This window comes from Ovis canadensis, chromosome 5 (assembly GCF_042477335.2).
Source record: "Ovis canadensis isolate MfBH-ARS-UI-01 breed Bighorn chromosome 5, ARS-UI_OviCan_v2, whole genome shotgun sequence".
In the NCBI taxonomy this organism is placed as follows: Eukaryota; Metazoa; Chordata; class Mammalia; order Artiodactyla; family Bovidae; genus Ovis; species Ovis canadensis.
In genome coordinates, this window is record NC_091249.1 from 19178324 (window position 1) to 19201230 (window position 22907).

At 60.6% G+C, this 22907-nt stretch overlaps 2 protein-coding genes across 4 annotated transcripts; one reads left to right on the forward strand and one right to left on the reverse strand.

Moving 5' to 3' along the window:
* Nucleotides 1–717: 717 nt before the first annotated feature.
* TMEM59L (transmembrane protein 59 like) lies at nt 718–8033 on the reverse strand. 2 transcript variants are annotated; one of them, XM_069590317.1, is made up of 9 exons: nt 7932–8033; nt 5922–6191; nt 4838–4997; nt 4651–4754; nt 3105–3257; nt 2423–2525; nt 1803–1920; nt 1585–1702; nt 718–1342 (listed from the first exon to the last, which is right to left on the reverse strand). In XM_069590317.1, the coding sequence occupies exons 2-9, from the start codon at nt 6084–6086 to the stop codon at nt 1214–1216; spliced, it is 1050 nt and encodes a 349-aa protein (XP_069446418.1). In that variant the 5' UTR covers nt 6087–6191; nt 7932–8033; the 3' UTR covers nt 718–1213. The 2 variants fall into 2 exon arrangements, with proteins under 2 accessions (XP_069446418.1, XP_069446419.1); XM_069590318.1 differs by having other exon boundaries at nt 7805–8022.
* Nucleotides 8034–11791: 3758 nt separating this feature from the next.
* On the forward strand, nt 11792–22763 carry CRLF1 (cytokine receptor like factor 1). Of its 2 annotated transcripts, XM_069590319.1 has the most exons (10): nt 11792–11910; nt 12133–12374; nt 17210–17491; nt 17804–17933; nt 18084–18253; nt 19270–19427; nt 19517–19685; nt 21598–21785; nt 21890–21932; nt 22434–22763. In XM_069590319.1, exons 1-10 carry the CDS (start codon nt 11828–11830, stop codon nt 22445–22447), a joined length of 1479 nt encoding a protein of 492 aa, XP_069446420.1. In that variant the 5' UTR covers nt 11792–11827; the 3' UTR covers nt 22448–22763. The 2 variants fall into 2 exon arrangements, with proteins under 2 accessions (XP_069446420.1, XP_069446421.1); XM_069590320.1 differs by lacking the exon at nt 11792–11910 and having other exon boundaries at nt 12116–12374; nt 21885–21932.
* The last annotated feature ends 144 nt before the right edge of the window (nt 22764–22907 follow it).

Consider the following 22907-nt stretch of genomic DNA (forward strand, 5'->3'; position numbering starts at 1 on the left):
TTTTGGGGAGTCTGCAGAATCGACAGGAAGGTGGAAGGATGGAGGGTCACGGCTACCGCCTCATCATGGTGGGCTACTCCTGCCCTACAAGACTCCTCTTGTTTTGATTATTTATTTATGGCTATGCTGGGTCTTCACTGTTGCCCTTGTGTTTAGTCACTAAGTTATATCCAACTCTTTGTGACCCCATGGACTATAGCCCGCCAGGTTCCTCTGTCCATGGGATTTCCCAGGCAAGAAAGACTCCTCTTGAATGCAGAGTACAGGGAAAGAATGCCAACTCACCAAAGCTGGACCCCCTGGGTAGGGAAGTGGGGGGAACCTGTGGACAGGGCCCTGAGACTACCTCCAATGGGGACAGAACTCCATCCCCAAAAGAAAGGGGGATGGAAGCCAGCTGGTGACAAAATTAACAAATGTCCTCTCGAGATGTGCCCTGTCCATTTCACAGGAGCAATACGGAGGCCCAGGAAGGGGCACTGACCCACCCGAGCCAGGCAGGTGGCAGGGGCCACTTTGCCAGAGTCACCCCCTAGCTTGGAGTATGCTGTGTGCTGGTTGCTTTCAGGCAGCAGCTGGTTCGCACCACTCAGGCCATGAGGAGTTCCTGGAGTCCCGCATCTCAGGAAGGGCCTGGTGGGCAGGGGTCACGGCCACACTCAAGTCTCCCCCCAGGAGGCAGACAGAAAGACCAATAGCAGTAAGCTCAGTCCAAGATGGTTTTTATATACATGGTTTATTCCTTCTGACCCCCATGTTGCAACACCCGCCTCACTCGCCCTCCCAGCATGGAGCTACCCACCGCCTCCTCTCTTGGGGGCACCTCCTCTCACGGGGCTATGTCTCCAGAGGTGGGGTGGGGAGAAAAGGGGGAGCCTTAGAACAGAGTGGCTCCCCTGTGGCCTCAGCCCCCCAGAGAGGGGAGAGAGGAGGAAGGAGGAAGGCAGCACAGAACTGGGGTTCAAATACTCAAGAAGCTACGGAATAGAAGACAAAATAACACGCTCTGGGGAAGGGGGACAGGGAGGAACCAAGGCCAGATCCCGCCCCCCAGCAGGGGCACAGCACCCCCAGGATCCAGGGGGCGAGCGGCAGGGCTGGAGAGAGAAGAACTTGGGGGAGGGAGGAGCCCAAGGATGGTCCCACCTTGACCTGGATGCCTAAGCACAGGGCAAGTGAGACCCCCAGGGCCCCTGAACTTGGCAGTGGAGGCCTACAGCTTGGTCAGGTCCAGTTTCAGCTTGTAGGGCGGGGGGCTGTCTGCATAGGCGTGCGACGGGGGAGGGTACAGGGACCACTCTGGCTCCACCATATAACCCTTGTGCTGCTCCAGAGTCAGGGGCTGTAGGGGAAAGAAGAATGAGAGAGGGCCAGGAGTCCCCACCCTGGCAAGGCTCCTTCCCACCCCAGATCTCGGGCTGCCCCTACTAAGGGTGGGAGTTGTTCCTCTGATTTCATGAGAGTGAAGAAACTTGCCTAATGTCACATAGCAAGTCAGGGGTCCCTGTCTCCACGGGAAAGGGGGTGGCCCCGTCCAGTGAGGGAACAGTTTTCTTCCCATCTTTGCCCATGGGCCCTGCCCACCTGGAACTTAAGGTGCTGGCCGGGCGCAGTCACCAGGGTGGAGCAGCTCAGCCACAGCATCACCAGCACGGAGAGGAAGAGGCAGCAGGCCAGGATCCAGCGAGGAAGCCCCGAGCGCCTGCCCCGCCCAGCAGGCACATTCAGGGGCCCTGGTGGGACCAGACAGCCTCCTCCCTCAGGCCCCACCCCGCCACCATCCCCAGGGTTCTGCCACCCACCGGGACATGCAGCTGAGGAAGTCATTGTCCTGCAGCTCATCAGACTCCACCTTTGCCTTGCTGCTGGTCTTGACTCGAATCTTGGCCTTCCTTACCTTGTCCAAGGGGCCTACAGGGTCTGAGAGAACAAGTTACTTTCAGTAGCCTCAAGGTCTTAGCCAAGAGGTGACAGCAGCCATGGAGAGTGAACAGGGGGCCAGGACTTGAGGCAGTGGGGCATGGGGTCTTGGAATAAATCAGAACCCTGAAAGATGGACCACGGAACCCTGGGAGATGGGCCACGGAACCCTGGGAGATGGGCCAAGGAACCCTGGGAGATGGGCCATGGAACCCTGGGAGATGGGCCACGGAACCCTGGGAGATGGACCACGGAACCCTGGGAGATGGGCCAAGGAACCCTGGGAGATGGGCCATGGAACCCTGGGAGATGGACCACGGAACCCTGGGAGATGGACCACGGAACCCTGGGAGGAAGACCATGGAGCCCTGGGAGATGGATCAAGGAACCCCAGGAACTGAGAGATGGAAATACCAATCCTCAAGGGTTCATTTGCCAGGAGAACCCCTTGTGACGGTGGAGCCACCGTTGGAAGGAACACTGGTCTAGGTTTGAACCTTACCAACATGCACCTCCAAAGCCTCAGGGTGGGATCCCCGCCAGGTCACCTCCACTCGCTGCAGACGGGCTCCCTCATGCCCCAGGCTCTCTACCACAGGCTGAGTCTGGGCCAGGAACAAGACAGCACAGAGAAGCCCTTTAGAAAGGCACCACCTTGACCCTAGCAGGCACCTCTCTGCGCCCCATGTAGGTTACGTTATCCCATGCCCAGCTGGTACCTCGTTCCACTGGGGACAGAGAGGACACAGCTGCAGGCTGTGATATCAGGGATACTGTTCCCTGCTATTGTGGGACCCTGATTTGTCTTGACCCCATCCTCCAACACCTAAGATAGGGATGTGATTCAGGACTAGCCAATAAAATCACAGGGACTGGCTGAGAGGTCATCACATGACTCAACCAGGGCCAATCAACTTAGTTAAAACCTGAGAGGTTGTATGTAATCTAGAGCCTTAGGCATCCACCTTGCTGTGAGGAGGGACATGTTTGTCTGAGAATGAAGCTGCTGAAGAGGACAGCAGAACCCAGGGGTGGAGTGAGACACTGAACCCCTGGATCCAGCTGTGCTCGAAGCTTACTGATCTGTAGACTGTACATCCCATGAGCCAAGAACCAATTCATCCCACCTCCTTACCCTGACCACCCAGCCACTTCTCTGGTGTGGCCCCTGCCAGAGCCCTCACCTGGAACACCACCACCTTCCCATTGTCAGTCTGCAGGTAGTATGTCCAGGTGGAGGAGACGAAGCCCTGGGCCGAGTTGACAAGGTCATTGCAGAGGGTGGAAAACAAGTCCAGGAGCGAGAGGGCCCCACTCGGAGCTTCCAGGACCTTTCTCTGCCAAGGGGAGGCCCAAGGCACAGAAATGTCACCAATGTAGGGTGTTAAGTGGGAGGGGAGCTGGGAAAATTCACTGTGATCAAAATTCACTAAGTGGTTTGGGGCAACAGGGCTACATACTATGAACAGAGACCTCAGCACTCCATTGGCTGACTGACTGTGTGCCCTTGGGAAAGTGGATTGCCCTCTCTGAGTCCTACAGTGGGAAATGATACTCTTCCCTCAGGGATCTCCTATGAGATTTCAATTAAACAATAGCACAAGGGCTTCCCTGATAGCTCAGTTGGTAACGAATCCGTCTGCAATGCAGGAGACCCTGGTTCAATTCCTGAGTCGGGAAGATCTGCTGGAGAAGGGATAGGCTATCCACTCCAGTATTCCTGGGCTTCCCTTGTGGCTCAGCTTGTAAAGAATCTGCCTGCAATACAGGAGACCTGGGCTTGATCCCTGAGTTGGGAAGATCCCCTGGAGAAGGGAAAGGCTACCCACTCCAGTATTCTGGCCTGGATAATTCCATGGACTCTATAGTCCGTGGGGTCACACAGACAAAAAAAGCACAAGTGCCTAATATATAGCAGCTGCTATGATTGAAAATGTTACCATCATCACTGTTCTTGTTTTAACAGCATCAGGAGAGAACATGGAATGGGAAGAAATGATGGTGCACAGGGCTTTCATGAACAGGGAAAGCCTGGGAAGGGTGCTGGAAAATGAGCGATGAGAGTGGGTTTCTGACTGGGATGAAGGATGTCCCGTGCCTCAGTTTCCCCTGGTGCAGCACTGTCTAGACTCACGGGGTATGATAAGTGTACAGTTAGTCTCTTCCTGGGGTGGGGAAGGAGGAGCTATGTGTGTTTGGGAGGCTCCTCCTCCCTACACTTCTGTTCTGACCGTCTGTTCATCACAAGGACAGGGCTTAGACCAGGAGCTAACATACAGGTGCTCAGAAGTCAGCTCCGAAGATGAGGGAGGTGAGGAGTGGTCATAAGCCCTGGTGGCACTGGCTTTAAATCCCACCTCTGCACCGCCCTGGGTGACCTTGGGCAGTTGCTCCGTGGGCATGAAACGGGGATGACACTGTCTCAGGTGCCTTGGGTGGCACAAGAAATTTGGGACAGGCTGAGGTTAGGCCTGGACCAGGACAAAAGCTTGCTAAATAATGTGAAATGTGGCGGTTTGGGTGGGAGAGGCGGCGGGGGGCGGGGGAGGACTTCCCATGTCACAGAGATGACAGTTGAGTCTTGAGATGTCATATGGCTTAATCCAGGACACCCAGGAGGCCTGGAATGGCATGGAGAGCCTGGGAGAGAGTGGGTATGAGTGCAGATTTGGGGAGGGGGGTAGATGAGAGGCGGGATGGGCCTGGGGCCGCAGGTGGGAGGGCGCCCACCTTCTGCTCCAGCTCGGGCTCCGGCTCCGGCTCTGGGTTCTGACTCCAGCAGCCCTCGCTGCAAGCCTGCTGCTCCGTCTCCTTCACATAGGCCTCCACACAGGCTGCAGGGGCAGGAGGGGGTAACTGGGGGACAGTCCGTCCCAGACCACCTCTCCCCACCCTGGCCCATCCAGCCAGCACTCACCTGCTTCACACTCAGCCTGAGTGGCATTGGGCTTGGAGCTCCTGGCCACGAACCGGCAGATGGAGAAGAGGCGGCATCCGCGCTCGCAAGCGCTGGTCAGGACGGCCCTGTCATATGCCTTCGCTCTCCGGGATTGAATGGGGTCCTCCCCCAGCTCCTCCTGGAAGCGAAGCTGCGGGCTCAGGCAGGGGGAGGGGCAGGAGGCGGCCAGTGGCGCAGGAAGCCCTCGGGGAGGTAGAAGACTTGATCCCCCAAAATCTTTTAGGGGGGTTGGGGCGAGGTTGATGAGGAGGCTAAGAATATTAGTGGGGGCTGTCAGCTCCAGGGAGGAGAGAGGGGTGGTGCGGGGTGGGGGCGGGGGGCAGCTTGAGGAGAGTAAACAATGGATGCTGCTGGGTTTGGGTAATGGTTGAAAACCTGGAGAAGATGAAGGGCAATGATCCTCCCCCCACAAAAAAAGAAAAACCCTCCAGAGAGGAGGGGCTCTTGGGCCTGAAGAAGGAAGGGGGACTCAGAGGACGTTTTGTCATCCTTCAGGCCTGGGAAAATTGGGATCTGACTGGGGGAGGGGTGGTCAGGATCGGGGTGGGAACTGGTAGCTCTAAGGGGGGTAGGGGAAAGGGTGTGGAAGATGCTTGAGTAGAGGGGGAAAGGGGGACTGTCGGGCCTGAGGGAGGCGGGGGTTGGGCGCCCCCAAGGCCCTGGCCCAGCAGAGGGGAGCCAGAACCCGCTGGGTAGCAACACAGCCTCAGTCCCCTCCCGCCTCCGGCTTGGAGGGACTCCCGGAACCCCGAATTCATCGGAAGGGCTGGCATCACTGACCACCGCCCCGCCCCCCGTGTCAAAGGGACCCCACGGCCCCTCCTCTGCGGGAGAAACATCCCCCCCTTCATCGGAGGGACCCCCGATCTCTGCGCTCGCCCCCGTCGAAGGAACTCCATCATCACTGAAGAGCCCCCTTCCGTGACCCCTTCCCCCTCCGAGGAACCCCGGCCTCCCGCTCCTGGCGGAAGGAGCTGCGTCCTCAGCCCTGCCCCCACCGGAGGGCTCTCGGGTCCTTCTGCGGGCGCCGCGCGCGCTTCACCTGAGCAGGCTGAGGCTTAGGGTAGCGGTCTCGGCACCGCAGCTGGCAGTTCTGCGTGTCCCCAAGCTGCAGGGCGAAGGGGTCGCGGGCCGGCGGCGCGGGGGTGGCGGGCGGAGGCTGCAGCAGCAGCAGCAGCAGGAGCGGCATCAGCGCGACCGGGTCCATGGCCAGGCCGGGCGCAGGGAGCGCGGGGGGCGCCGGCTCCGGGCGGGCGCGGAGGATGCGGCGGCGGCGGGGACCGGGTGGCTGACGTCACCCGAGCGAGGCAGCCTGGGAAGGGGGGGTGGGGGATGCGGAGAGCGGGCGGGGGCGCGGCGCTGCGGCACCGCCGGGACACCGGCAGGGCGAGGCAGGTGGACCGTGGCCCCTGCCGCCTGCCCCACGTCGGGATCCCAAGACACCCCACCAGTATCCGCAGGCGAGGGGATCTCAGTCATCGCTGGGGGCCGAAAGGAAACAAATAGGCTGATAGAGTGGAGGAGAGATCTATTCGCCTGGGGATGAGGGAAGGCCTCCCAGAGTAGGCGTATTTCGAGCTGGCGACTCAAGGAGGCCGCCGAGGGAACAGCGAGGTTCGGACGAGCTTGTTGGAAAAGGAAATAGGAGGGCGGTGGGGCTGGCTGGAACCCAGCCAGAGTGTGGGGATGGAGGTCATGAGGGTCGCAGAACTGGGTTAGAGGAGGCTTTCTGAAGCTTCATCTCTTTTGATACCCAAATCAGAGAGCCGGTAATTATGCGCATTTTGGCTTCCGGAGGAAGCTCTCCAAGCCCCTCCAGGGTTCCCCGAGCGTCGCCTCTCTCTGGCCCAGCCCTGATCCGCAGACCTGGGGGGTCTGGCCCCCGCTCTCCCAGACTGGGAGCCCTTCGACCTGGGGCTGAGTAGGAGGGGGCACAGACGGGGTGATGGGGTGCTGCTAAAATTTCTAATTCTTGTGGGAAAACATGGGACAAACAGGAGTACTTCTGGCTTTCATAACTGCCGCACTTCAAGGTGACAAAAGGTAGCCCCATGAATCTTGACCTCGGAGGTCCCCTTAACTTCCTCTTCGGCAGGCATGGGAGTGAGGACGCCCCTCTAAGTTCGAGACCCTGCAAAAGTGGCACCCTCGCACTCGCTGGTGTGCCCGGCGCGCAGGTGCCTGCCGCCCGCGCATCCTCTGTGCACTCTCCGCCCCAGCAGACGCGGCGGCAGCCACCCGGGGTCGGCGGGTCAGAGGGCGCCGCAGATTCCGGCCGAGGAGGAGGGGCCGGGGTGGGGTGTCTAGTGCACCTCCCTCCCCCGGCCGGCCGCCGCGCTTTCATCTCCTCGGCCTCAGCCAGCCCCCACGTGGCTTAATCAGGCGCGGCTGTGCCTGGCGGACCCTGAACATCTGGATCCCCGGGCGGCCCCTCCCCCGCCCCGCCCCTCCCGGCCTAGGCCGCCGCGACCCTGCGGCGAGGGCCTCCAGCCTGCGGTTTGTGCGAGAGCCAGGGAACCCCGCGTTTAGCCCACCGCGCGCCAGGCCTGCGCCTTGGGGAACAGCCAACGGTTCTGACCAATACTGTCCCCCGTTTCACAGGTGGGAAACTTAGTCCCCAGGACCCCTCCGCAGAGCCAGGATTCAAGCCCACACATGTCAATTCCAGAGCCCCGCGCGCCGAAGCCTTTCACAATTACTGTTATTCATTCATTCCAAACAAAACACTTCCGCAGTATTTTCTTGCAACAACCCTATAAAGAACTGGTAGCGTTATCCAATTTGCAAATGAGGAAGCTGAGGATCAGATGGTCAAAGGGGGTCGGCCCAGGTGACAAGCGAAGGAAGCAAAGAGACGTGGGCAGACCCCCGCCAAGACTGGGAGGTGGGGCGTCAGGGTTACCCGGCTTTAGAGGCGTCTCTTACCGCTCAAGGGAAAGGAAGGACACCCGCGGCGTGGGTAAAGTAGAAGGGGAAACTGAGGCTGGAGGAGCTGGGACGCTGGCCTAGGTCACCGCAGAGGAGTAAGAAGATTTAATTGCCTCCTACTCACCCCCTTTTCCGCTGCAAAAGGCCGCCTGGGGCGGGAGCGGAAGGAGGACTTGACCCCGGCCCCCAGGTGAGCCCCCGCGCCCCTCCTGCCTTTCCCGGGGGAGCTGGTCCAGGTGAGGGGCGGGCGGGCCGGCGGGCGGCCGGGGTCGGGTTTCAGGAAATCCGCCGACATTCCTTCGGGGCTTAAGAGGGAAAGTTGACTCGGCGCCGCCCCTCGCCCCCCCCCACTTCCTACCCCCCGGGGCGGCCCGGCCGGGGCGGCTAGCGGGGAGTCGCTGCGGCCGGCCTGGGCGTGAATCAGAGGCGGGCCAGGCGTCCGAGAAGCGGCGGCCGAGGTCAGGGCGGGCATCTGACAAACACCCTTTGTCCCTTGCCGCCCTCGCCACGACCCCGCTGACCCCCACCCCCAAGCCGGGTACAGCCTGGGGAGCTAGCAGGGCACCGTGGCGCCGGCAACTTGCTGACAGTGGGTGGGGGGAGGGGAAGGAGCACAGCTGTCACCCCCTAACATAGCTGGCGCCTCCTGGACCCGAGACATCGGAGGTTCTCCAGGGTGTAGAGGGCAGGGAAGCCAGACCTCCCAGGCGGGGTGAACACTGGTCCTGATTTGCACACAGGCAGCTCTGCACTCCTGAGATCTCACTTCCAATGCCCATGGGGTCTCGGTTGATAAATTACATACTGCACAAAGCTTGGGACCCCAGAATCCAAGCTCCTCCAGCTGAACCTCCAGGGTGGAAATGATAAAGCCCCACCTTCTCCTGCATACAGGTCTGGAACTTGGGTTCTGCTGTACTAAGCACACATCCAGGCTAGACCCTCACTGTCCCTGCTCCCTGGGAACACTGGCCTGGAACACAAGGCAGCTAATCCCATACTGAGGGGCCCTGACCATGTGGGTCTCAGCATGGGAAAGGCAGCTCTATGCCCTCCTCACTCCCTACGGGACTTTGAAGGTGCTGTTACCACTGCCCATCTCCAGGGGACCCTCAGTGCCCTGGAATTCGGCAGGGAGCTGGGCTGGAGGGTCTCCCCCAGGGTAATTCTTAAGTGCAAAGACTAAGGAGGAGCCCTTCCCCCCGGGGGCCCCTCCCTCCATCTGCCACCTCAGTACATTCCCAGCCACCTTCAAGGACTTGGGTCAATATTTGCCAGAAGTTCCACCAGAGCTGGTTCCCCTTCCTGCACAAAGAGGCGGCAGGACTGATGAGGAAGGGGTTAAGCCGCCTGGAGAACCAAGGGCTGGGAAGGATGCACCTAGAGGTCAAATCACTTTCCTTAGAAAGTCAAAGGTATGAGGTTAAGGCCACCCTGAGGGCAGAGGGCATGCTCCAGGGAGGAACTGAGCCAATAGTGGATACCCTTCTACAAGTTAAGGACCAGAGAGGGGCGGCTACCAGGTTGGGTCACAGAGCAAATCCAGGGCCTGGCTGGGACCCAAGACAGCATGATTCACTGGGACTGAGCTTTCTTGCTACTCCAAGGGACTGAGAATTCTCCATCCTTTCTTTTTCTTTCTTCTTCTTCTTTTTTTTTTTTTTGTAATATCCTCTCACCTCCACCTCCATCCTTTCATTTCTGCAAATGTTCACTGAGCTCTTCTCCCGTGGACCTCCCTGGGTGCAGGCTCTCCAGATGCCCACAGTGTAAAGAAAATGCCTCAAAATAAGACGATGTTTGAAGAACTGTGTTACAAAGATAATTTTTAAAGAGGAAGTGGACACAGAGTGCCTGGAAAGGTTGGGGGGCCCCCTCTGAGAAAACTTGACCTGTGACCTGATGGGAAAAGAAGGTGCTAACTGGGGGAAGAATTTGGGGGAACTGCATCCCCACAGAGGGGAACAGCAAATGTACAAGTCTTGGGGCTGGAGCAATGTGAGGGAGAGGAAGGAAGAGGATGAGGAGAGAGGAGAGAAGGAATGGGGAGAGGGTAACAGGACAGAGAAGACCTGCTTTGCTTCTTTTAAAAGCCCCTTCTTCCTAATGTACAGACAAGGGCAGGAGAGTTTACCCGGGAATCCTAGGAGGCTGGGCAGCATCCCAGATGGAGATGGTGGGGCCTGGACCCGGATGGGGTGGAGAAAAGAGGTCCGAATCTCAGAATGGGGATGCGTTTTGGAATCAGAGCCAACAGGATTTGCTGATGGATTGGACGTGGGAGATGAGCAAAGGAGAGAGTTGTCACGCGCACCTCCAGGTCTCTGGCCTGAGCACCTGGGTGGATGGGGGAGCCTTTTCCCCGAGACTGGGATGACTGCAGTGGGGGTGGGGAGGAGCAGAGATGGGGTGGGGGGATATTAAGATTTTTTTCTCCAGAAGCCTGAAGTCCTCCAGGTGGAAGTCAAACGTTGCTGAACCGAGGTTGTGGGGGAGGCTTGGGATATATCCTGAAAACACAATTCCAGCCAAGAACGGCCACCTTCGCTTAATTCTCTGGCAGGTGGGACGGTGGCCCCATTTTTCAGAGGTGACACACTGAGACTCCGAAAGAATGTGCCCCAGTGCTAGGCACTATCGTAAGTGTTTAGACCGTGGAGCCTTCTGCTACAATGCAGCTTCCCACAGAAAGGCGTAGGCTGGCTAGGAGTCCCCCATGGTGCTGAGGAGGAAACTGAGGCAGAGGAGCCTGATTTTCCCCATGCCAGGGCTCAACTCTCTCCTTCACAAACTCATCCAGAGTCCAGATTGGGCTTGGAGGGGTGGGGGCACACCCGGAACTCCGGCCTTCAATCCTCTTTTTTGATAGTCTGAGGTCTGAGTTGGGGACCTCAGACTACTTACTTAGCAGGGGTGGTGGAGGGCCGCCTTAGGCAAAGGAGGCGGGAACTCCTGAGCCCTCCTCAGACACTTTTACCCCCTTGGCTAGTTAGGGACCTGGAGGGAGGGTCCAGGTCTCTAAGGGAGCCCCTGAAGGGGAAGATAGAGCCCTTCTTCTCTGAGGGCACATGGCTGTGGGCGGGGCTGCGACTCCAACAACTGGGCTGGAGGCAGCCCCGGAACTCTCATTTCAAGCTCCCCCCTCCACTGGGGCCTTGGAGTCCAGGAGCCCTTTTATCGTGGGCGCCCGAATCGGGTGAGGACCGAGAGAAGGAGGGTGAGGCAGCGGGGCCGGGAGGGGTCCCGAAACCAAGCAGTGGCCAAAAATAATAACACGGAGAAGGATCCCTGCGCAAAAAAAAAAGGAAGACAAACTATGCGTCGCTCGGGGCAGCCGGCGTTACCTGGAGTCGGCGGGCGGCGGCCGCCCCAGCGATTACTCACTGCGTGGCGCACCCCACCCGCGGGCCGCTGAGCGGATTTTTCCGTGGGGGGGGTGTTAGCGAGTCGGAGGAGGGCCTGCTTACCGCTCTCCTCCTGGGGGATCCCTCCTGCCCGCACACGGAACCGGCGCAGGCCCCTGTCTCCTTTCCCACGGGGCCCATTTCTCCCCTCTTGCCCACGCGAGAACTCCCTCCTGAGGCCCCCGGGCGCCCCCACAGAATCCCGGCTCGGACCCGCCCGAGGGGGACAGCTGAGCCTGGGCGAGGTCCGGGGACTCCAAGCCTTGCAGCTTTTGCTCCGTCTTCCCTCCAGCAAAGCCTGGGGCCGAGGCTGCGCGCGCGGAGCACCAGAAGAGGCGGGATGAAATGGGAGGGGGAGCGCTGGGCCAAAACCTGTGGGATCCGCGCGCCGAGGGCGTGGGGCGGGACGGAGGGCGACTCTTAGGCCCCCGGGGAGGAAAGGGGCTGGAGATGCGAGCAGGCGGGGCTCAGGGACCGCTCAGTGGGGGGGCGGGGCCAGAGCTGGGGTGGGGGCCGAGACGAGGATGGGGGGGAGGAGCGGACCAGAGCTAGGGGCTGCAGGCGACGCTGAAAGGGCACACGGCTGAGGGCTGGGTGCGAGGAAGTGGGCGGGGGTATGGAAACACGATTGGGGGCCGCCAGGTCCCAGACTGGGGGTAGGGAGCCTGGAGCTGGCAGGGTTGGAAAGGGAGGTCCCAGGTCTGTAAGGGTAGAGTTGGGGGGTTTGGGGCCGCGGGAAAAACGGCGCGTGCGGTGCGCGGCGGGGCGGAGGCCGGACGGGTGGGGCTCGCGGTGCCCTCCGGCGGGCGGGCGGGCGGCGGGGAGGCCGGTGCGGGGCCCGCCGCCCCCCCGGGGCCGGGCCGGGGGCGGGGCCGGGCGGGGCCAGCGGCGCATTAGCGCCTTGTCAATTCGGCTGCTCAGACTTGCTCTGGCCTCCGCGCCCGCGCCCAGCGACGTGCGGGCTGCTTGGCCCGCGCCCTCCTGCGCCCGGCCTGCGCCCCGCGCCCCTCGCCGCCGCCCGCCGCGCGCCCCCGGCAGCGCCGGCCCCATGCCCGCCGGCCGCCCGGGCCCCGCCGCCCAATCCGCGCGGCGGCCGCCGCAGCCGCCGCTGCCCCTACTGCTGCTCTGCGTCCTCGGGGCGCCGCGAGCGGGATCAGGAGCCGGTGAGTACACGGCGCCGTGCTCCCTCCTTCCCGCCCGGGCCGAAAGCGTGCGCCCCGGGGGCAACCGCGGGGGGAGGGGGCGCGGGCGCCACCTGGACGGCCCGGGAACAAAGGAAGGCGCCCCCGGAGCGGCCCTCGGGGCGCCCTCACCTGTGGGGCGCACGGCGCCGAAGGTCCCTGGCCCGAGGGTCCGGCTTCCGCTACCGAGGCCTTCTTACCTGGGCTGCCCTGTGGAGGACGCCCGACTCGGCCCCAGGGGGTCAGGGGGCCGCGGCCTGGGACCTTTGCACGGCGGGAGCGGGGGGCGCACGCGACAGGGTCTGCTGACTTGGAGTCGCAGAGACTGCGGGTCACCGCACCCGGGCGGGGGCGCACGCAGTAGGCGCGCTGGGTGCCGGCCCTGAGCAGGGCCCCCCCGGGTGGAGGGATGAGCCCCGTGAGGAAGGCGGGGCGGGAGGGGGCCGCTCTGGCCGCCTGGCGCGCGGCCCGGGGTCCCCGGGGACGCGCCTCTCCGCGGGCCGGCGCCGCCGCCCTCCCCTGGCGGGACCCCGCGCGCGGGGTTCTACGGAGTCCCCGCCACCGGCAGCGTTTAGAACAGTTCCCGGCCACGCTGCGCCGGGCTAGGAGACTCCAGCGAGAGAAATCTTTGTGAGAGAGTGAGTGAGAGGGAGCGGGAGCCAGCGAGTCGGGGCACCGTGGGCCCAGCCTGGGTGTGTGTGGGGGGCAGTCACCGGGAGCCCCCAAGCCCCGCAGGCCGACAGCCCCCCACCCTGTTGGGAGCTCCTGGCCTCCGGCACAATCCGGTCCCCCACCCGATGCACACCCTCGCCAGGACACCGTCTCCACATCCCGACCCGCTCTGGGACACACCCAGAGACACACAAAGACTCACTGGCTTGTGGCCCGTCACCCTCGCCCTCGGATGCGTGCACACTGCATCCCAGATGCACATTCTCACACCATCGGGGCGCGCACACACACATTCCATCCCTGACACACACACATTCATGGTCACACACTCTTTCCAAGGGGGAGGCGACACGGGGCACACACACAGGCACAGCCTGCCCTGGATGTTCACAGTCACCCCAAGGGCCCATCCAGGCTCACAAGTCGACCAGGAGAGACGTGCCGCTCCCCTGGTGGACCTACACTGCACAGAGCTGTTTGCAGGCTCCCTGAGGTGCTCCTCCAGAAGGCTCAGGGTCCCGTGCCCTTAGGGCACTTGCCAAAAGCCTAGCATGCCCAAGGCTCCTGGACAGGTGAGGGGCGGCCCCAAGGCCCTTCTCGGATTCGTGACAGCTCTGCCAGGCCGTGGGCAGCACTCGTGAATGCCACCTTTAATGGCAGGCTTTGTTTTCCAGCCAGCAGAGCAACAAGCGAAGGTGGTGGTGGGATTGTTGTGCGTGTGTCTTTTCCTTTAAGGGGGAAGAAATTAAATAAAAGATTTTCACACCTCGGCAATATGTTTCTACTTACGGTGTGTCTTAGCACCTGACCAGCAGGCGAGCAGGTCGTAAAGTGTCTGCAGGTACCAGCAGGACAGGAGATGGGGACCCCAGGATGGAGGCCACCCTCCTGCCTTGCTTGCAGAGAATCTCACACTTTTCGCTTTTAAAACACATGGTGTTCCTTTTTAATAATGGCAGTGGCTCCAGATTGGGAAGGGGGAGAGGAAAAAACTTTTAAAGGCCCCAGCTCTGCGGGAAAGGGTGGGGAGGCAGGGAGCATGGGACGGGGTGGGTGGGGGGGCTGTCCAAAAGCCTAGCCCAGGGATCTGCTTGGGGAGCCTTCTAGGAAGCCCCCAAACCAGGCCAAGCCCCCCCGCCCCACAACCTCAGTGGACTGTCCCCAGCTGCTTTGCTGGGGCTGGAATGTATGCATCCCAGTTCTGCTGAATGCCTTGGCGCTTTGTTCGTGGAGGACTGGAGAGAGTGCACCAGCCAGCCAGCACCCCAGAGCTGGGAGGGCCCCTGATCCCAACAGCCCCTCTGCACTTCAGTGTGTTGGGCCCTCTGGACATCATGAGCTCATCGCATTCATCTCCCCAGCAGGTAGAATGGATTTTCCTCCCATTTTACGGAGGAGGAAACTGAGAACAGGAGAAAGCAAGCCAATTGCCCAGGTGCTCCAGCTGAAATGGGCACCCACATCCTCAGGAGGAGAAGGCCTCCCATGACCTTTCCTGCTGGAGCTTGGGTTGGGGGACTGGCCTGTCCAAGCCCGCCTGGCCTTGCCCTCTTGCCCCGTCCCCCGCCCAGCCCCAGGAGGGCAGCTGCAGCTGCTGGCAGGCAGGCCACACCAGCCCAGGCCAGGCGGGTGGGGCAGAGGGGCATTGCCCCAGCCTCCAGCCAGGACCCCCCAGAGCGCCCCCTTCCTGGCCTGGCTGTGGTGGTGGGTGGGGGACGGGAGGGGCGGGAGGGGCGGGAGGGGCGGGACCCACCCCTGAGGGTTGAGGATGGGCCTGGGGTCTGGGCAGGCCTGGCCGTGCCTCCCACCCTGCTGGGGGGGCCCAGGCAGGAAGCGGTGGGTGGGCCGGGGCAGAGATGCTGGCACGCCCGAGTTCATGCCTAAGGAATTCCGAATTAGCGGGCGGCTGGCTGCTTGGGACCTCCGGGGCGGCCCCCTGGCCCCCCGCCCCCGGCCGCCCCCGCCTCCTCGGCTCTGGCCCGCTCAGCCGGCTCCTTCGCACGGATGCTGAGACCTCCAGCGAGCCCTGGGCCAAGCCCCAAATGCAACTGCGATCCCAGGCTCTAGCAAGACATGGCCCTCCAAGCCAAGTTTGCCCGGGAAAGTCATCAGGGCCGGCCTCAGAACTGCGTCCACCCCATCTCACCCATATGGGGCAGTGGGGGCCAGCACAGGGCAGCCGCAGGAATGTAGGAGGCCTGCAGGGGACTGGGATTGCCCTGTCCTTGGCTGCCAGGGAAACTGGCCTGCCGCCCGCCCCTCTGCCCCCATGAAGTCCCCTGTTCCAGCTGCCCAGCGATCCTTTTAAAACACAAATCCCCGCCCCCCCTGCTCAACTCTGGAAGAACTCCTCTCTGAAGGTCTGGCCCCTGCTGACCTCATTTCCTACCACCTGTACCCTGGGATCTTTGCACTTGCTGCTCCACTGTCTGAACGCCCTCTTCTATATATTGTCATGGCTACTTCTTTCATGTCATACGCTTCCCTGGCGGCTCAGACAGCAAAGAATCTGCCTGCAACGCAGGAGACCCGGGTTTGATCCCTGGGTCAGGAAGACCCCCTGGAGAAGGGGAATGGCAGCCCACTCCAGTATTCTTGCCTGGAGAATCCCATGGACAGAGGAGCCTGGCGGGCTGCAGTCCATGGGGTCACAAAGAGTCAGACATGACTGAGCGACTAACACTTACATTTTATTCACATCTCAGGTCAAATGCCACCTTCCCAGACAGGCCTCTTGGGTCAGTTAGCTGCCACCATTGATTCGTGCTCTATTTTTCTCCCTTGTTCTCTTAGATACTTGTGCTTTTTCCTGCTGCTCCCTTGGACTCAAGTCCCACAAGAGCGTGAATTTTGAGCATCTTGCTGACCATTGTGCCCTCAGGTCCTGATGCCTTGTAGGTGCTCCTTGAATGAGCGAGTGAACAAATGAATCATTACAACCACTCTTGGTGGAGAGAGAGCTTCTCATAGGCTCAGAGACGTAAAGGAACTGGGTCAACTTCCAGAGTGAGCTGAGGGCATACGAAACCAGGTCAGCCTGGCTTAAAAGTTCCATGGAGTTGTCCTTAAAACAAAATTTTCACTCTTCTCAAACAACCCCATGTGGTGAATACCATGATGCCCATTTCCCAGATGGGGAGACTGAGGCTTAGAATGACATCTCGGACTTGAACTGGGCAGCCTTCTCCCTGTTCTGTGCCTTGATTTCCTCCTGGATAAAGACACTTTCTTCTTAGATTCTAATCTTCAGAAGGAGAAGGCATGGGCTCCCCCAGTGACAGTCGGGAGGAAAGGCATCAACCATGGCCTCCCCGAGGTTCCTGTGCTTAGAACCCAGTTCACACACAACCCAGTTTAGGAAGTCACTCACTTCCCATCTGATCTTTCCAATGGCCCTGAGGACTGTGAGCTTTCTTGTTCTCATTTTGCAGATTAGGAAAACTGAGCTGAGGGGGAGGATGATGACGATGGCCAGACCTTTTGGATGAGGGTTGGAGCACAGAGCCTGCCACAGCCACCTTCAGTTCCCGTGGCAGTGCAGAGCAGAACTTTATAGACTGATGAATACAGGTTTAGGGTGCCTGTCTTCTATTTGGTGACCATAGGCAAGGGCATTGATCTCTCAGAGCCTTGTTTTCTTAATCCATAAAATCAGCAGGATTCTAGTAGGGCACCTCTTTTTAGAAGTGCTTTCCTCCCCCTAGAGACATCTACTATGTGTGAGCTTCTGAGGGATATCAAAGAAGGAACACACAATCTGTTATTTCTAACTGTCAAAAAATAAAATGAAATTTTAAAAAAAAGCAGAGTGCAGTGGTTGTCAGAAGTGTGTGCAAAGTAAGAGTTCCTTGGATCTGAATGAGGTTTGTCACTGATCAGAAAAAGCCCTGAGCAAGACAGTGAGGAATTGGCTTGGAAGGACTGAATTATGGAATCAGACAGTCCTGGGGCTGAATCTCAGCTTTGCCACCAACCTTAGGTTGGTCACTTGACCTGACTGAGCCTCAGTTTCCTTCTGTGTAAAATGGGCCACAATCATAAACAGCTCCTTTGCAGGACTGCCATGAGCCTTGGAGGTCCTAGGATGGTGGAAGGTCCAGGGCAGCTCCATCCCAGCCCTGACAGGTGTTCCTCTCTGACCCCAGACACGGCTGTGATCAGTCCCCAGGACCCCACGCTCCTCATCGGCTCCTCCCTGCAGGCCACGTGCTCAGTGCATGGGGACACCCCAGGGGCCACCGCCGAGGGCCTCTATTGGACCCTCAACGGGCGCCGCCTACCCCCTGAGCTCTCCCGAATGCTCAACGCCTCTACCATGGCCCTCGCCCTGGCCAACCTCAATGGATCCAGGCAGCAGTCAGGGGACAACCTTGTGTGCCACGCCCGCGACGGCAGCATCCTGGCCGGCTCCTGCCTCTATGTTGGCCGTAAGTGGACACCCAGGGGCAGATCTTGGGGGCAGCATCTCCCTCTGGAGAGGGGTGTGAATCATGGGCCCTCTGGTCTTGACCTGAACAGTGGGTATACTGGCACAAGTTGAGGGGCATGGGCCCCCTGGGTGGGCATGAGATCCTGGAGGCGCCCATACACCATTCTCAAGAGAGCTGTGCAGGTGGTACTGCCCATACCCGCTCTGTCCATCCTCCTGCTCCAAGGGGCCCCCCGGCTGGCAGCCAAAAGTCCCCCTCCCACTCGTCCGCGGCCAGCCCAGACCTCAGCCCCCATACCCGCTTCCCCAGTGCCCCCAGAGAAACCCTTCAACATCAGCTGCTGGTCCAGGAACATGAAGGATCTGACGTGCCGCTGGACGCCGGGGACCCATGGGGAAACCTTCCTCCACACCAACTACTCCCTCAAGTACAAGCTGAGGTTGGTGGTGGCCCTCGGGTGACATGTCCCAGCCTGGCTCTGTGGCCAGGGTCGCCCTCTCTGAGCTCCGGGGTCCTGTCTGCACTTCTGGGCTGGGCTGGGGAGGTCTGGGGACCCCTCACATGTCCTCCTCCCCGCCTGTCCCTGCAGGTGGTACGGGCAGGACAACACGTGTGAGGAGTACCACACGGTGGGACCTCATTCCTGCCACATCCCCAAGGACCTGGCTCTCTTCACGCCCTATGAGATCTGGGTGGAGGCCACCAACCGGCTGGGCTCAGCCCGCTCTGACGTGCTGACGCTGGACATTCTGGATGTGGGTGAGCCCCGCCCCCCACCAAGGCCAGCGTGGCCCACCTGCGATCCTCACCTCCAGGCCTCCCCCGCCCCACACCGGCCCAGCTATGGCTGCAGCTCAGCTGAGGTCTCAGGGACCAGGCTGGTTGGGGATGGGAGGAGCGAGGCATCCACCCACTGGTCCCCAGCCCCCTGCAGCAACCAGGATACCCCTACTCTGCGGAGAACACCTGGCCTGGCTGCCTCCCCCATCAGCAGCCCAGGTGTGCGGGGAGAGGGCCCCAGGGAGCTGGGAGGGGGCGCCCAGGTCGGGAGGCGCCCCAGGAAGCCGCAGCCTGGAGCTGAGAGGGGGTGCAGGCAGGAGGCAGGAAGTGGATGATCCGCGAGCAGAATTGGGCCTAATCTAATTAGGGTGTTTCTCAGCCCCGAGCAGGCCTGTGCCTTAACCCTTTCGGCCCCTCACCGAGGCCTCAGGGGAAGAGGCCAGCCCTCTTTGCGGCCCAAAGGACTCCCTGAAGGATCCTTGGCAGGCTTGCAGCAAATCCCTCCTCTTGCTTCCCACTTTGTTTCCTCAAATCCTGAAGCTGCTGTGGGCATGTCCCAGTTGTCCCTTTGCACCTAGCATAGCAGTCACATTGAGGACCTTTGTGAAGTCGAAGGAGCAGGAGGTAGGCAGTGGAGGGGGTGTGTCAAGGGGAGCTTCCCAGGGGTCTGGCAGCCTAAGGGGCCCCTGCACTCCTGGGCATAATAATAATAATATCATCATCCAGGCAGTGTCTGCTTTTTACATAGTTCCCTGAAGATAGGATTATGTTTCTCCTGTCACAGATAATTGTGGTGATAACAGCTAACATTAATTGAGTGCTTCTAGGTGCTGAGTGTTACACGAATATTATCTAATATAATCCACCCGTCCCAAATCGGGGGAGGGAGAACGGAAGCAGGTGCCATCTAAGCCACGCGCTGTGGTACTTGGACCCAGAAGGTGCCAGCCAGGTCCAAAGAGATCCTGGTGACGAAGGCCCGCCCTGCCCCCTAGTGACAACCGACCCCCCGCCGGATGTGCACGTGAGCCGAGTAGGGGGCCTGGAGGACCAGCTGAGTGTGCGCTGGGTTTCACCGCCTGCCCTCAAGGATTTCCTCTTCCAAGCCAAGTACCAGATCCGCTACCGGGTGGAGGACAGCGTGGACTGGAAGGTGCCTGCCCTGCCCCCCCAGGCCGGCTCCTCCCTCCTCCCGTCCCCTGCCGCGCTGCCCCTGCCTCTGACCCTGCGCTGGCTGCCCAGGTGGTGGACGATGTGAGCAACCAGACCTCCTGCCGCCTGGCAGGCCTGAAGCCCGGCACCGTCTACTTCGTGCAAGTGCGCTGCAACCCCTTTGGCATCTACGGCTCCAAGAAGGCCGGGATCTGGAGCGAATGGAGCCACCCCACTGCTGCCTCCACCCCTCGAAGTGGTGAGCACCCCAGCGGGGCTGGCTGGGCCTGGGACCAGCTCCAAAACAGCCAGAGCCTCTGTTTCCTTATTTCCTTTCGGGAGAATCGAGGTCTCAAACTCTTGGCCCTGTGGGGGTGGGGGGACAATTGTGGCCCTTGAATCTATTTTCTTAGCCTGTCATTTGGGGGGGGGGGGTAGTTTGAACCACTTGCAGACTTTTAAAAACAGTAAGTTTTAACCCAAATACCCTAGATTCCCTAGAAAAAAATTGTCTAGAAAATGTAAGAGGACACAGAGTTACTCCACAGCCCCCTTCAGCAGAGGCTGCCCTTGCTCTTTGGTTGCGCTCTTCCCACTTGGCCCATTGCACCCACATGGACCCCTCCCCTAGCCCCTAAGGGCAAGTGAACTTGAGACCCTTGCTTCTCTAAGACCATGGGCTGCCAACTCTCCCTACAACAGGCGTTGGTTTCCCCTTCAGATCAAGGTAGGGGGATGAGATGATCAGACGCCTGGGTCTGATTCCCTTTGCCATCTTCTCTCCTCTGTGAAATGGTACGAAATTTTACTTGGTACATCTGGCCTCAGCTTTCCCATCTGGAAAGTGGGGATGACAGTCATGCCTGCCTCAGGCTATTGTGAGGGCTAGATGAGATAACCCATGGAAAGTGCCCTCATGATGGGTGCCACCCAAGTGTTTGCAAGTAATAGTTACTGAGGCTCCTATTGCCTGCTCCCCGCCCCTGTTTCACCCAAGGGAGGCCCCCTTTTCTCAGACGAGGATCCCAAGCCCCCAAGAGATGCAGCCAGCCCTCTAAAGTCACACAAGGATCTGAACGCATTTCCCTCACGCTCTTGGAATGGTGGGGAAACCAAGGCCCAGAGAGGGTCCCAGAGTCAGGGAGTGGCAGAGCAAGGCTCCAGCGAGTTCCGCAGCCCCCATCCGGGGCCCCTCCAGGTTCAGGGGTGGGCGGGAACTAGCACAGCCAGGAGGGGCTTGAGCCTTGGCCCCTGCTTGTGCCCAGCACCTGCGATTCTTGCACGGGAGCCAGCAGGCGGCTGCGTCCGCTGGGGAGGCTGGGGGAGGCCAGGGGAGGCCGCCAGGGGCAGTGGGGGCCGCGGCTGTGCCAGGGCCTGTCAGCGGGTCCCCGGTATTATTTATGACGTGAGGCCGATGTCCTTATCCGCCGGCCCGCTCAGGCTGCTCAGGGCTGGCTGCGGCTGGCGGCTGGATGGACAGGCCGGCCTCCCACCTGGCCCTCCTGGCCCAGTCCCCATCCATCCGGCTGTACTCTCAGGCCTGTCCTGGGGACTGTCCCTCCCCTCAGAGTCACTTCGAATTGTCTGCCTCCTTTCATCTGTCACTCACTCTCTTTCCCTGTGTCTGTCTTTCTGCCTTTTTGGTTTCTGCGTCCCTGCGTCCCCAGCGTCTCTGTCCCTTCCTGTCCTGGCTCCCTCTCCATCTCTCCAGCCTCTGCACCGCCTTGGCTGTCCCCCGTGGCTGTCGCTCTCCCTGTATCTGTCGCCCTTTGCCTCCATCTCTTAACGTCTGCCTTGCTCTCTCCAGCTTTCTCATCAGCGTCTCTCTCTCCCTTCCCCTGCCCCCTGCTCCGCTGCGGCTTATCCCTCTGGCCCTGGCCCTTCTCCCCACTCCCCCGCTTTCACTCACACCTGGCTCAGGCCGCAAGAATCGGGTGCCTGGAGATGTGGAGGAGGAGCCCCTTCCTCCCCCTGCCCCCTGTCTCCCCGGGGGCGCAGCTGGGCTGCAGTGCTTGGCCGGGTCGTGGGGCGGACCGGGTCGCGTTGAAACAGGGACTCGCGAGGGGGGGTCCCCGAGGTGAACGCGGTCCTGCGGCGAGAGGGAACCCCTCTCCTGCCCCCGCGCGCCCTCTGCTGGCCGCGCCCTGACGCTGCCGCTCCGCCCCCATTAGAGCGCCCGGGCCCGGGCGGCGGGGCTTGCGAGCCGCGGGGCGGCGAGCCGAGCTCGGGGCCGGTGCGGCGCGAGCTCAAGCAGTTTCTGGGCTGGCTCAAGAAGCACGCGTACTGCTCGAACCTCAGCTTCCGCCTCTATGACCAGTGGCGAGCCTGGATGCAGAAGTCACATAAGACCCGCAACCAGGTAGGAAAATGGGACCCCTGGGAGACGGGTGGGGCCGGGTGTGGGTAAAGGGGATGGATGGTAGGCCCACAGCCCTCAGACACTGTGCTTCCTTCCAAGCACAGGACGAGGGGATCCTGTCCTCGGGCAGACGGGGCACGGCGAGAGGTAAGGGGAAGCCCAGGTGGGTGGGCAGGCCGGGAGTCAAGAGCCCTCCTGGTGGCCACAGGCCGTGGGCCCTCCATCCTCAGCCTTAGAGTTGCTGAGGTACAAGTCTTTCCTCCAGCATTTATTTATCAGCATTTACCTAACACCTACTGTTTGCCTGCCCCTGTGACCTTTAGCCAAGTAAGAACACCTGGACCCCTTCAAAATGTCCAGAGGGGAATATTGTCCTCAGGAATTATTGCACATAGCCACCTGCGGAGCATGTATGAGCGCCTACTGCATACTGGCCCTGTGCCACGTGTGTTACCTGCAGAACAACCCATGGGACGGATAGATATTACTTCTCAGAGAGGAAAACCAGGGCCCAGAGAGGGGCAGCAGCCTACTGAGGGCAGCTAGCTGGAAGTGGTGGGCCCAAGACCTGGACTGGGGCCTCATTTGCTCTGTGGTCCTGGCCCCTCCCAGGCTTCTTGCTAAGCCTGGCTTCCCCTCTGCCTGCAGGTCCTGCCAGATAAGCTCTAGAGGCTGGGGCTGCCCTCCCTGCTGCATGGAGATCCAGGGGCCACCCCAGACTGGGGGCCATCTCTGAACCCTCCCCTCAAGGTGTGCTAGCCCCGTCAGCAGCAGCAGGGGCGAGTACTCTGTGCTCTGAGGGCCACAACAGCTCTGGCGTCCATGTGAGGTGCACCCCAGTGGGGGGTGTGTGTGTGTGAAGGGGGGGCTTTGCTTCCCAGAATGCTGCCAGAGCTGAGTGTGAAGAAGGGTTATTACTCCCCCTACCCAGGACCCCCTCCAAGGAATCTTTTTAAATAAACAAAACTATTTAGGTGCCCTGATTGTGCAGGTGAGTTCGGGGCTAGAGTGGCCTAGGGTGAGGGGCTGTGGGGCTTAGGGGAGGCACGTGGAATCCTGATAACCCTTTGGGATGGGAATCTTCACCTCCCAGAATTTCCAACTCTCTCCATGATCTGAAAT